Source organism: Pseudorca crassidens, chromosome 18, assembly GCF_039906515.1.
Source record: "Pseudorca crassidens isolate mPseCra1 chromosome 18, mPseCra1.hap1, whole genome shotgun sequence".
Lineage (NCBI taxonomy): Eukaryota > Metazoa > Chordata > Mammalia > Artiodactyla > Delphinidae > Pseudorca > Pseudorca crassidens.
In genome coordinates, this window is record NC_090313.1 from 68,293,713 (window position 1) to 68,306,018 (window position 12,306).

Sequence of the window (12,306 nt, forward strand, 5' to 3'; positions counted from 1 at the left end):
AATATTTTAAGATCGTCTCAGGATTCATGTGCTTGGTTCCAGAATTTCAGGAGTATTTGACCCTTCTTTCAGGTCAGTTCTCAAAACTGAACCACATTCAAAGTGTAGATACTTGGTAATTCAGATGCATCCTGGCACTACCTTACAAAGGCTAATACAGAACATTAGAGTATGTTTCAAGCTCATCCACAGTGTATGGATCCTGTTTGCCATTGTGATTTTCTGGTCCATGAACTGTGTCTGCAGTTCCTCAAACCCTGTAATTCTCGTGAGCTCAGAGCAGTGCAGCGATAGGAAAGGAATGCAGAATGTGGTTCCGTCTGCTCAGTCGGCAAATCAAGTTTGAATCTGATTTTATTTTTTCCCATGTCGATTCGCTTGTCTGATCAGTTAACTTATAGCGTCACCAAGAAAATCCAATCTTGTGAGCCACAAGGGTCTAACAAGTTGTCCTGCTATGTCCCCAATTCCAGAACATCCTTGACTTGACAGTGCTACTCAGTAAGTCTGATCAGCCAGTTTGCATTACCTGAATACTTGACATAAACACTATAACAACAAAACATCTAAGTAGTTTTACTAAAAACATTATTCTATAAATAGGAACTGAGGGCCATTCTAGATGTTTATTGTTTCTAGCATCATGTCATATGGTGAACCTGACTTAGAAGGGTCACAGCAGAAACTCTCCTGACAAAAAGCATAGTGGGGATGGGGCACACCAACCTTCACTATTGACCAGAATCAACTCAGAACTTCACTGCATTTTATCACAGGTGCCCTGTTAGTAGCAAGTGAACTCAGTGTTTTCATATTTACAGTAAAACTCTTAATTTTCTCACTGAAAATGGTTGTTTTAATTCATTAAGTAATTAATAAAGGATATTATTTGTTACAAGTCCCAAATAGACCACACCAAGTTAATTTGGCTGCTTTGGGCCCAAGGTTGCATGATGGATAACCGTACTCAAGAAGGATGCAACCCAAAAATGACACTGGCTTTTGTCCTTTGACGTCCCTGTGCCTATAAAGGAAGTGCCTTTAGAGGTTTCCCCCGGCTTCATAGGGACTTATAAGAACATTTTGGTCCTCCTATTAGATGACAGATTTCAGCGGCCAGCCAGATCTTTCCTGAGGTTCTTTGATCATCAGAGTGTACAATTCAGTTCAAAACACTTTTATATGATTTTTTTTTCCAGCTACCAGACTTAGGGGTGGAGACAAGGCTGGGAATGGCCACTGCTGCAGTTTGAGCTTATGGCGGCCTCCAGTTCCAGAGACCACTGGGCATAGGCTAGGAGTGGACACTAGAACATCAATATCCAATCTCGTATGAGCGTAGTCTCAGGATCCATCATGTCATTTAAACAGTGTATGCCGTGAAACAGGAGGATAAATAAATTGCCCCCCAGCAAACTGCAGATTTTTAAAACTCTGGAGACCTCAATTGAGAAGGTGTTTCTAAGGCCTCAGAACCTGCAATTTAGTTTTGGTATATGAAAGAAGTGGTATTAGTTGGGGTGGAGAAAGGAGATTTTTGTTGTGTTTTGGTGTTGCTTAGTTTTAAGGAACATTCATTCATTGGAAAGAGGACCTTTTTTGGTGATCCTGGAAACTGGAAACTCTGTTAGCTTATTAATTTGTACAGAATGTGGATGAGAAGCTGAGCTCTGGACCAGAGTGTTGGATTCTGGGAACTCTATTGATTGCTGGGGTTCCTGCACAATTAGGGCTTCACTGACAGAGGAAGTGTTTGGGTTGGTAATCGATTCTGTGCTAATGACAAAAGTCCAGGAATTCCAACTCTGTCTGATGTGAAGCTTGAAATTTGAAAGTCATCGGGGTATAAAAATCCATATATCCAAATCTAACCTATTTCCCTGTCAGTAAGATCAATTTTTAAAAAAAATAGACGCAGGATTATTTCCAAAAGCAAATAATCTGTTTTTTAAAAAATTCTATAATTCGAGAATATTTAACTTACGATAACTTGTTTTTGTGAGTCCACAAAGTATTTTTTATTTCAAAAGCTGGACTGAACTACCCAATATGTTTCTATCTATTCAGTCTGTTTGTCCCTCCCACCTCATCCCATTATTCATACCCCTGTTATACCCCACGCTTTTTCATCCCTTACAAAATAAATGGGAAAGGTTCACACTGTGGACACTGACACACAGGCGTCATTCTCTCCTACGCACTTCCACGGTCCACACCCCACCGTGTGCTAAGGGGCCTTCCTTACTGCCACTTGAGTCTGCCTGTCGGATCCCATCCTCCCTCCTACTTGTGCCTATTTTGACGGCAGTACTTCTGCCTGAGCTTCTCATTTCCTCATAGAAATTGTGTTCTTTCCTCTCTTCTCTTTTACCCCAAATTCTCTTTCAGAATTCATAGAACACAAGCCTGAATAGAGCTCAATTGGGTGATTTGTCCCATTTTAGTAATATCCTATTGATACTTGTTTGACATAATTAATTTAGTAAATATTCTGAGTTATATATATATTTTAAATAAATTTATTTATTTATTTATGTCTGTATTGGGTCTTCGTTGCTGCGCACGGGCTTTCTCTATAGCCCCGGCGAGCGGGGGCTATTCTTCGTTGCAGTGCGCGGGCTTCTCATTGCAGTGGCTTCTCATGCTGCAGAGCACGGGCTCTAGGCGTGAGGGCTTCAGTAGTTGTGGCATGTGGGCTCAGTAGTTGCGGCTCGCGGGCTCTAGAGCGCAGGCTCAGTAGTTGTGGTGCACGGGCTTGTTTGCTCCGTGGCATGTGGGATCTTCCCAGACCAGGGCTCAAACCCATGTCCCCTTCATTGGCAGGTGGATTCTTAACCACTGTGCCACCAGGGAAGCCCTGGTCATTTGTTTTATAAAATTTCCCACATTCTGATTTCATCCCCATAGCATTTAAAAAAAAATATTCCTCTTTTCCTTAAATTTCTTGAAACTGGTGGTTAGATCAAGAATCTGGATAAGATTTTGGATCATTTAAAGCCAAGAACAAAAGTGATCCGTCTTACATTCTACCTAATACCTGAGCCGTATTCTCAAAACTGTCAAGATCATCAGAAACAAAGTCAGCAAAAGTGTCACAATGTAGAGTAGCCTAAGGGAGATATAATGACTGAATGTAATGTAGGATCCTGGATTGGATCCTGGCATAGAAAAATAAAGTACATTAAGGAAAACTAAGGAAATCAGAATAAAGAATGAACTTAATAATAATGTATCAATATTGACTCATTAATTTGGAATATTTGGAAGTATTCCAAACTAATGTAAGATGTTAGCAGTATGGGAAATTGTGTTTGGGATACATGGGAACTCCACTATGTTCATATTTTTCCTGTAGATACAAAATTAGTCTAAAATTAAAGTTTATTTTTAAAAAGTCACTTATTCTCTCACTTACCCCTTCCCCAGATGTGGAGAGCCAGGCATTTGTGGTTGCCATAGAAATGAACCATAAAAAGACTGTTCTTATTAACAGACTGCACTCCTGCTCAGAGAAGCCAGGGGTATGTTTGACTGAAGACTCAAGTTTTGGATTTTCTTACCCATTAAAAGGAAATAGAGAAGCTAAAGCATCTATTATAAATAAAGCTTCAAACAGAGCAAGCGTCAGTTTCGGGAGAATGTTCCCCTCCCTCGTATTTTTCAAATAATCTGTAATTGTACTGTCCACCCCAGCCACACACTTCAGAAGCCTCTTCGTGCAACTGCAAGAAATAAAAACACAATCTCTTCTTTTATGAACTGTAAAAAAAAAAAAAAAAAAAAGTCCATCTTTGCCCTCACTGATTTGAGATGGTACTGTCACTAAACTTCCATATTAATGCCACCATTTTAAATTCTAATGAAATAAAGAAAGTCACTGTAGTGTAGTTCGTTCCTAATGAGCTAAATGTTTGAATCCCAATTTTTTGAACGATGATTTTGCTTCATTTTAAACTTTTTTTTTCCCTTTCAGATCTGGCAAGAAAAAAAATACACATTTGCTCTTTGTTTTTATAATCCCTGAGAACTTCAAAGGTATGTGCCTGTTGGATATATTATCTGCTTTTTCCCCAAATAGAAATCATGAGGTCAATATTTAATACAAAGATTCTTAGGTTGTCTTTCAGGTCAAGGAGCTGATATTACTTTATCTGAACCACTGACAATGGAAAAAATGAGTGTTGTGATAAAATACTGGAAAACATGTCTCTCAAATACTGGTGAGTGAAAAGCAGGTTTCCAAGGGTTAGAAAAATTCTAAGATTCTACAAAAGTTGTATTTATACATTTTTATGTTGGTTTTCCACTTATGCCTTTTATTTGTTAAGGATTAACTGTATGCTATATACATGTAATCCTTATTAAACATAGTGTGAAGAAAACAAGTGTGAATAAAATAAAGGGAAACATACGTTCTATACCTGTGAAGAAAAAGCTTGTCCTCAAAGGTTTAAAATGTGCACAAGGGACAAATGCAGTGTTGTGGTTAAGCACAGGTTTTTTTTGGTTTTGGGGTTTTTTTTTTTGGTAGCCTAGCTTCTTAGTCACTTGAATGGAATTATTCATGCTTTGTGCTCTATGATTGTCTAAAAGCCAGAGCCATTAACCTTGAGTTTTTGTGCTTTGCAAAACACTTGCATATAAATTATTTCACTTCTTTAAGTTAACAGAGTGGTTATCCTTTCTATTTTAGATTTTTAGACACAGATAATTAGTGTCAGTGCTTCAATGAGACCTCACATTTCTAAACTCTTCACCTGTATTGTATTATGTGTATTGCCAGCATCTAAACACTTAAGATAATTAAATTGCTTTAATTTGCCTTGTAAAAGGACAGACTCCAATTTCTGAAATTAAATTCTACTGGAATCATTGTTTGTCAGTGACTACTTATGATTTTTCTAGACCCAGGTTACTAGTAGGAAATCTTTTAAAATTAAGGTATTTTTCTTAAAATGGACCTGAAAGACGCTTTCAGGATTATCATGGATAAGCTCATACTCCAGAAGATACAAGATCAGTGCACCCCTCCTTTTTTTTTAATGTCCTTCTTCAGTATCTAGACAACATGAGTGAGTCTGTTTTGTAACATCCCAATGGCTCCCATCCCCTGCAGGTGTCAGAGTTCTTCCTGGAAATGAAATGTGTAACTGTCTGGGACCAGAGTCCTTTTGCAGCCTCTTCTCATTTTGGTTCTCAGTGGAAATAGAGCAGCTGCTCATCACCACCTGTCTAGCACCCTTCTTATTGGTCCTAACCATGTCTCATCCAGTCATCTCAGCTCTGCTCTTAGGATGAGCAGCTGCAAAACAAACAAACAAAAACAACAGCAACAACAAAAAGCAAAAAAACCCAAAAAAACCCCACACCAAAAAACAACACAACCATCAGATGCTTTGACAATGCAGCTACTTACTGAAGACTCATACGCATTTTCTGACTCTGACGTTTACCTGTAAATAATAAGTAAACTCAGTTGAATGCATTTTTAAGCACACCTATCACAAAGTTAGTAGAATCTGGTTGAAAGAGGATGCTGTGGAGTAACTTGTATGTAGTGTTTTAATTTTGCTTTCTCACCTGGGTAGTTCCATGCTTCACAGATTGAAATCTATAAAAATTGCTTTTTATTTAAAAAATGCTGCTTTATAAAATGTATTGAGTGAAACATGACAGCTATTTTTGATTAGGGTTTATATGCGTGATTAACATCATCCCCACCAGTGACTTTATAATTGAAATGGTTCCTCTTTTAAAACTTGCAGTTAAGAATGAAATTTCTGTGAAGCCTGAAGAACCTGAATTGCCCCTGCAGAAGTCCTGCAGTGAACACCTGAGATATTTTTCTGCTGATCTATTTGCTCGGTTAGTTTTTTTCACTTTTTCGTAGTAGCAATTTTTACTGTGTACATTTCATTAAAAAACATTTCTGGAGGGCTTATTGATTGTGCAACAGCAGCTCAAGTGCTGGGGGTGATGCAAAAGAAAGTAGCTACTTTGTGGAAGAGGGATGCAACCTGTACTACATTTCAGAATCCTGAGCTGGCACTGTGGGGACACATTACAGAAGTATCCAACTAAATATAAGGAAGCACTTCATAACCACAGGGGAGCAGGTTGAATTGTAAGGTAGTAAGTTACCCATCACTGGGCATGTTAAAGTAGAGACTGGGTTAAATAAAAGCAGTGATGTTTCAGACTTTTAAAACAATGGAATCCTAAGCTGTTATCCATCTGCCAATAAGCTTCTCCCTAATGTCTTTTTTGAACTCATGAACCTACCCCACCAATTACTGAAAATAACCCTTAAAGATGGTCTCTTTGTCTCTGTCTCTTTGAGATATTAGAACTAGCATTTAAAGCTGCATTGAACTGGGGGTCATTCAAACCCTTTCAATTCTAACACTGTATGCTTATAAAAATTCTATTTTAGTGAATTTCTTTGTTTCACTTGAAGCTGATTTCCAAGGAGATTTTAAATAGAGCATAGGGCTATAAAGAATGGACACAAGTGTTGAGAACATGGATGATGATGGTGAGAATTTTGAGTTAGTCACTTCCAGAATTTGTAGAATGTGACCGTCAACTTATTTTGAACAGGGAAGAGACTTGGCAACCAATAAGCATGGTTAAACCAAAGATGCACTTACTTAAGTAGTACAGAGATAGCAACAGCTTTCTTTATCTTATTTAGCATTTCAACCTCAAAGAAATTTACCGTATTAAACTTTTTCTGGGATATGGGGTTGGGAAGGGTTTTGGAAGGCCTTGTGATTTTCTTGTATTACTTACAACTTATTTTTGAGCCCTACTCATCTTGTATCTTTGCTCTTCCTCAGAATCCTACTACTATACCTAAAAGTCAATTTTCAAATCAAGTTATATCCCTTGTGATAAAGGAGATAATATTGGTTTGTAAGTTTTTTAGGGAATTTTTTTTTTTAATCAAATCAATGAAAATGCCTGGAGAAGTTCTAGAAAAATGGTCAAGCCAGAAAATGTCCATTAAATGACAATTTTTTTACATGGAGGTAACCTGCCGGTTGCTGATCAAGCTGCAGTAGTGTATCTTGGCCCTCTAATCCCTCGTGCTTTTCCTGTAATGTACCTTTAGATACAGTCATGTAATTTGGAATACTCATACTCAGTGAGGTTAGAATATTTTAGTCCTGCTTGTATCTGTTATTCTTTATCAGTATATTTTATTTTATTATTTATTTATTTATTTATTTATTTATTTATTTATTTTTGCGGTACGTGGGCCTCTCACTGTTGTGGCCTCTCCCATTGCGGAGCACAGGCTCTGGACGCGCAGGCTCAGTGGCCGTGGCTCACGGGCCCAGCCGCTCCGGGGCATGTGGGATCTTCCCGGACTGGGGCACGAACCCGTGTCCCCTGCATCAGCAGGCAGACTCTCAACCACTGCGCCACCAGGGAAGCCCTATCAGTATATTTTAGAATCATGATCAGTCATTGAATTTATGATGACCTTAACAATAAATTCTTTTGAAATTTTGAAATAAACTATTCTGTACCAAATACATAGGGTAAAATGGTTTGATACTTACTGCACCTTTGTATAAAGCTAGGGACTTAGAGAAGCATCCTTTGATTAGTGTATTGGTGCTTATTGTTTACTATTGCCTGACAATTTTCCTCTTTATATGGTATGATTTTCTCTTGTTTCTAGCTCTGAATCTCTAAGAAATGACATTGGGTTTGAATTAAAGGATCCGTTGTCAAATTTCGAGAAAAACAAAAAGATTTCTGTTCTTCACTCAAGCAAGGAAAAGCTGAGAAGGTGAATTTTGTTACAGCCCCTTTTTTAGCATCGTTCCTTTGTAGGAAAAAATTGCTTCCATGAATTTCATAACTTTTTATAATATTGTCAAAAGTTGGTGCGAAACTAGTAAATCTGGCAGCTGGGGAAGGTCTGGAACTGGTCCCTGCAATACATGCTACTCACTCATTCATTCATTTAGTCATTCAGCAAGTAGCTGTGAGTGTCTAATATGCCAGAATATGATTCGAGAACTGAGGTGAAAAATAAATTGTTGCCTTCAAGGAGGTCTTAGTCTAGTGCTTAGACAGACTTCTAAATAGGCTCTTAAATAGGAAATTATGTTTTAATGAATATCATGATAGAAAAGAACACACGGTAGGACACTAGGAAAGTTACCTAAGACAGAATGAGGAGGCAGGAAGGCTTTCTTGAGACGACGATAGCTAAATTGAGCTTTAAACAAAAATTGGTTTAGTTTGGTTTAGAAATCAGTGAAGGATGTTTCAAATGGCAGGAGTAGCAGGTACAGAGGCCGGCAGTGTAAGAAAGTACAGTGAATTTGTGGAACTGCAGGTGTTTTCATAGAGTTGGCCATAAGGGTGCAAGTGGCAAGGGGCAAGAGATGAGAGGTAGTAGGTAAGGGCTGGGTATGTCCTGTTAAGGAATTTGAATTTCATCCTGACCTGTTCATCCTGCACTAAAGGATTTTAGCAAAGGTATGATATGATAAGATCTGTACCTTAGAATGAACGCTTGAGCAGGATGTTAGGGAGTGAATTGAATCTGGAGGCCAGGGGAGTCTGTAATAAGAAGTGATGAAATCCTGAACTATGGTGTTAGAAATGGGATAGTGAGAAGTAAGCCAGTTCTAAGTATTTGAAATAGGTAGAATCAGCGTGAACGTGGCTGAAGGAGAAGTCAGGTGTAACTTCCAAGTTGATGGTGGAGCCACCGACTGACCGGGAAGTACAGTGGAATGCAGGCTGGGGGTGGGAGGTGAGTTTTGCTCTTGCTGCGTTTATATGGAGCTTCCCAGTAAGGAATTGGCCCTTAGGTTCTAGAGAAGATCCAGGCTGGAAACAGGGATTTGAGAGCTCTCAGGATACAGCATCTATTTGAAGTGGTGGATGCAGGATGGATATAATGACTTTGAAAAGCACGTAGGGAAGAGACAAGTGGGGAAGAGGCCCTTGGGGAAAACCTCAATATTTAAGGTCCAGGCAGCCGAGAAGAGATCAGGGGAAAAAGAGTTTCTAGGAAGATAAGAAGAAGACCGGGAGGGAGTGGTATTGAGGAGAACAGGGGAGGAGAGAGTTTCCTAAAGGAGTGTGTGTTCAGCAATATCGCATGACACAGAGATTAAGTAAGGGAAGAACTGACAGTTGACTGTGTTTAGCAAAACCTAAATGTCACTGACCTTGGCAAAAATAATTCCCTTGGCATGGTTAGGGAACAAGTGCCGTTGCAGAAAGATGGAGAATGAAAGGTGGGAATATGCAGATTTAAGGAAGGAGGAAAGGAAGGTGTGTGGTCTATAAAAGGGAATTTAGGGGAGAATGAGAAATTTTGATAAGGCTGGGCCAGACTTGAATATGTTCATATTTATCTTCCAAAAGAAGACAGCTGCAAGAGAGACAGAGGTCTTAAAGATACTCATGTTTTGGTCATCTGTGGCTGCTTAAAAAATGAGACTGAAGTTGATTGGCTTGATACGTGGTTTTATGGGTTAGCAGTTTGAGCAGGACTCAGCTGGGCAATTCTTCTGCCTATGTGACATTAACTGGGGTTACTTGGTAGCCTTCAGCTGGAGGATGGTCCAGTCAGGAGGGTCTGGGGCCTTTGCAGGGATGGCTGGAAGGCTGAACGCAGCCGGGGCTCCCCAGCCTGCTAGTCTCAGGGTTGTCAGACTTCTTCCATGGCAGCCCAGGGCTCCTAGAGAGAGTGTTCCAGGGGGCAGGAAGAGGAAGCTGCGCTCTCACACGGCCTGGGACCAGAAACTGGCCCAGTGCCACTTCTACCATGTGCTCTTGGTCAGAGCAGTCACAGAGCCTACCCAGGCCTAAGGGAAGGGTATATAGACCCCACCTCTCAGTGGGAGGAATGTCAAAGAATTTTAGTTCCCTTCAGGCAATGAGGGGCACTGGCAATGGATTTACATCCCTGAAGAGGCAGAAGGCTTTGGAATGTAGAACCAGGTGGAAGAACACCTCTTCCACTGAAAATGGAGAGAAGGAGTTAAAGCTAAGTGTGGATAAAGATGAGTCTTTTTGTTTGTTTTTTTCGTGCCCTGTGTTCTCTGCCTTCCCCAGCCGTCCCCTTCTAGAGTGTTTGTGTTCTCCCAGCTGGTGCCTGGCCTGGACTTTCTTTCTTTCTTTTTTTTTTTTTAACATCTTTATTGGAGTATAATTGCTTTACGATGGTGTGTTAGTTTCTGCTGTATAACAAAGTGAATCAGCCACACCTATACACGTATGACGCAAGAGGGAAAAGATGAGTCTTTTGATGGGGCCAGAAAGGAGGAGGAAGTTGATCATTTCTGCCGAATGTGCTCCATCGTCTGCTGAAGATTAGTGGGAAAATGGTGTGGTTTTGGGCTTGATGAGATGGGCTGGTAGATGGGCTAGTCTGGTCCAAAAGGCCTTCACTCATATGTCTGCTGCTTTAGCCAAGAGGAGACTTAGGGCCTGCTGGCCAGGCTATCCTATAGAGTTCACTAATCTGCAGTGAAATGAGAAAAATACAGTGCAATGAGTATTTTTAAAGCTATATTTTATATAGCATATTCTAAGATTGTGTTTTCCATACTTTATTTGATGTTAAAATCATGGTGATATTAGTAAATGGTTTGCAACAAAATGTTATTGGGAGATGGTACCTTTCTTTCATTATTTTTCATGTCTGAATCGAATGTTGGCAATCCTTTATTGGTCCCCCAAAGTTCTGTGTTGTTTTTCTTTTTTAATTTTAGTGGTTGATGAAAACTAAAATCTGAGAACCACTAGTCTAGAGGACTACAAAGATGCTTTGGGGGGTGTCCGCCCCTGTTGCATTATTTAAAGGGCTAGAAATCTTTGTTTCCCAGAAAGAAAAGCTGTAACCAGGAACTGACCCCTCCACTTAGAGATTTGCTTGGGAGATACCAGAAAGTAACAATCCGTCCCTAATTACTTTATGCCATTTCCTCTTCTTAACTCTTCTGATTATGGCTGTGAATCTTAAAATAGATGCTTCTAGTCTATTTCTCTTCCTTTTTCTCCTCCTCCTCCCAGTCAGCTGCTTTACTTATGGTTTTGTCTTTTTTGCTTTGTTTTGCTCTTTTTTGTTTTTAAGCAGCATAGGTAACATGATATTTGCTAATGTTGAGGAAATAATGATCCCAGCTGATGGTTTTGAATACTTGCATTTGGGAATTTCTTTTTTAAACAACTCTACCATCTGTTTTTTTTATTAGAACAGATTAATAAAAATTGGCTAATACTAATATTCTTGATGAAATCCCTTTCATTACGCATGTTTTAAATATATAAATATGTCTTTATCTTGGTAAGGTGTATACTTTGCAGTGCGATACCTTCATTTTGTTTGTGTATCTGTGAGTCCAAAATGGTGGCGGTTTAATCATTTTCAGGATGTCACTCACTTGAAGTGAAAGTGAGTTTTGCTGCAGTTTCTCACAAATGAAGGCTTTTCCAGGGCTGGAAAGACTTTTCAAGTGTTAGAAATTTAAGGAAGGTAGAATAGGAAGTTCTCAGAGGGTCTTAAGTCATATGTGGCCAAGAGACCTCTCTCTGTGAGTTCTTGATTGCCTGAGACACATTGTACAGAGGAGAGACCAAGGACACAGTTTGGACCAAGACCTTTGGCTTTAAATGCCATTCAGCCTCTTAGAATCACTTTTAGCTGGTTCTTTCCCTGATTTATTTGGACTGGGTCATAACCAAGCTGGCTTCTGTGGTAGATGACAAAAACAAAACACATTTTTGCCTGTTGTTGCCTATTGCTGCTTCCATACACAAAGGAAAAAGAAAACAGCAGGACCCTGTGGGGCCCCTGAGCTGGGTATCCTACTTTTTTGAGCCAACATTAACATCCTTCACAAAGGTTCTCTAACACCATATACAAAAATAAACTCAAAATGGTTTAAAGGCCTAAATATAAGACTGGATACTACAAAACACCTAGAGGAGAACATAGGCAGAACACTCTTTGACATAAATCACAGCATTAGTTTTTTGGGATCCGTCTCCTAGAGTAAGAGAAATAAAAACAAAAATAAACAAATGGGACCTAATTAAACTTAAAAGCTTTTGCACAGCAAAGGAAACCATATACAAAATGAATAGACCACCTATGGACTGAGAGAAAATATTTGCAAATGATGCTACTGACAAGGGGTTAGTTTCCAAAATATACAAACAGCTCATACAGCTTAATATCAAAAAAACAAACAACCCAATCAAAAAATGGACAGAAGATCTAAATAGACATTTCTCCAGAGAAGACATAACAGATGGCCAGCGGGC

The 12,306-nt window shown here is 39.3% G+C and overlaps 1 protein-coding gene across 1 annotated transcript in view; it reads left to right on the forward strand.

Moving 5' to 3' along the window:
* Positions 1–12,306, forward strand: part of SOHLH2 (spermatogenesis and oogenesis specific basic helix-loop-helix 2) — a 40,965-nt gene that overhangs the window by 13,126 nt on the left and 15,533 nt on the right. Inside the window, exons 3-6 of the mRNA XM_067713348.1 lie at positions 3,974–4,035; positions 4,116–4,220; positions 5,766–5,865; positions 7,691–7,801. Of these exons, the coding sequence (XP_067569449.1) occupies positions 3,974–4,035; positions 4,116–4,220; positions 5,766–5,865; positions 7,691–7,801 (378 nt within the window). The remainder of the gene's footprint in view (positions 1–3,973; positions 4,036–4,115; positions 4,221–5,765; positions 5,866–7,690; positions 7,802–12,306) is intronic.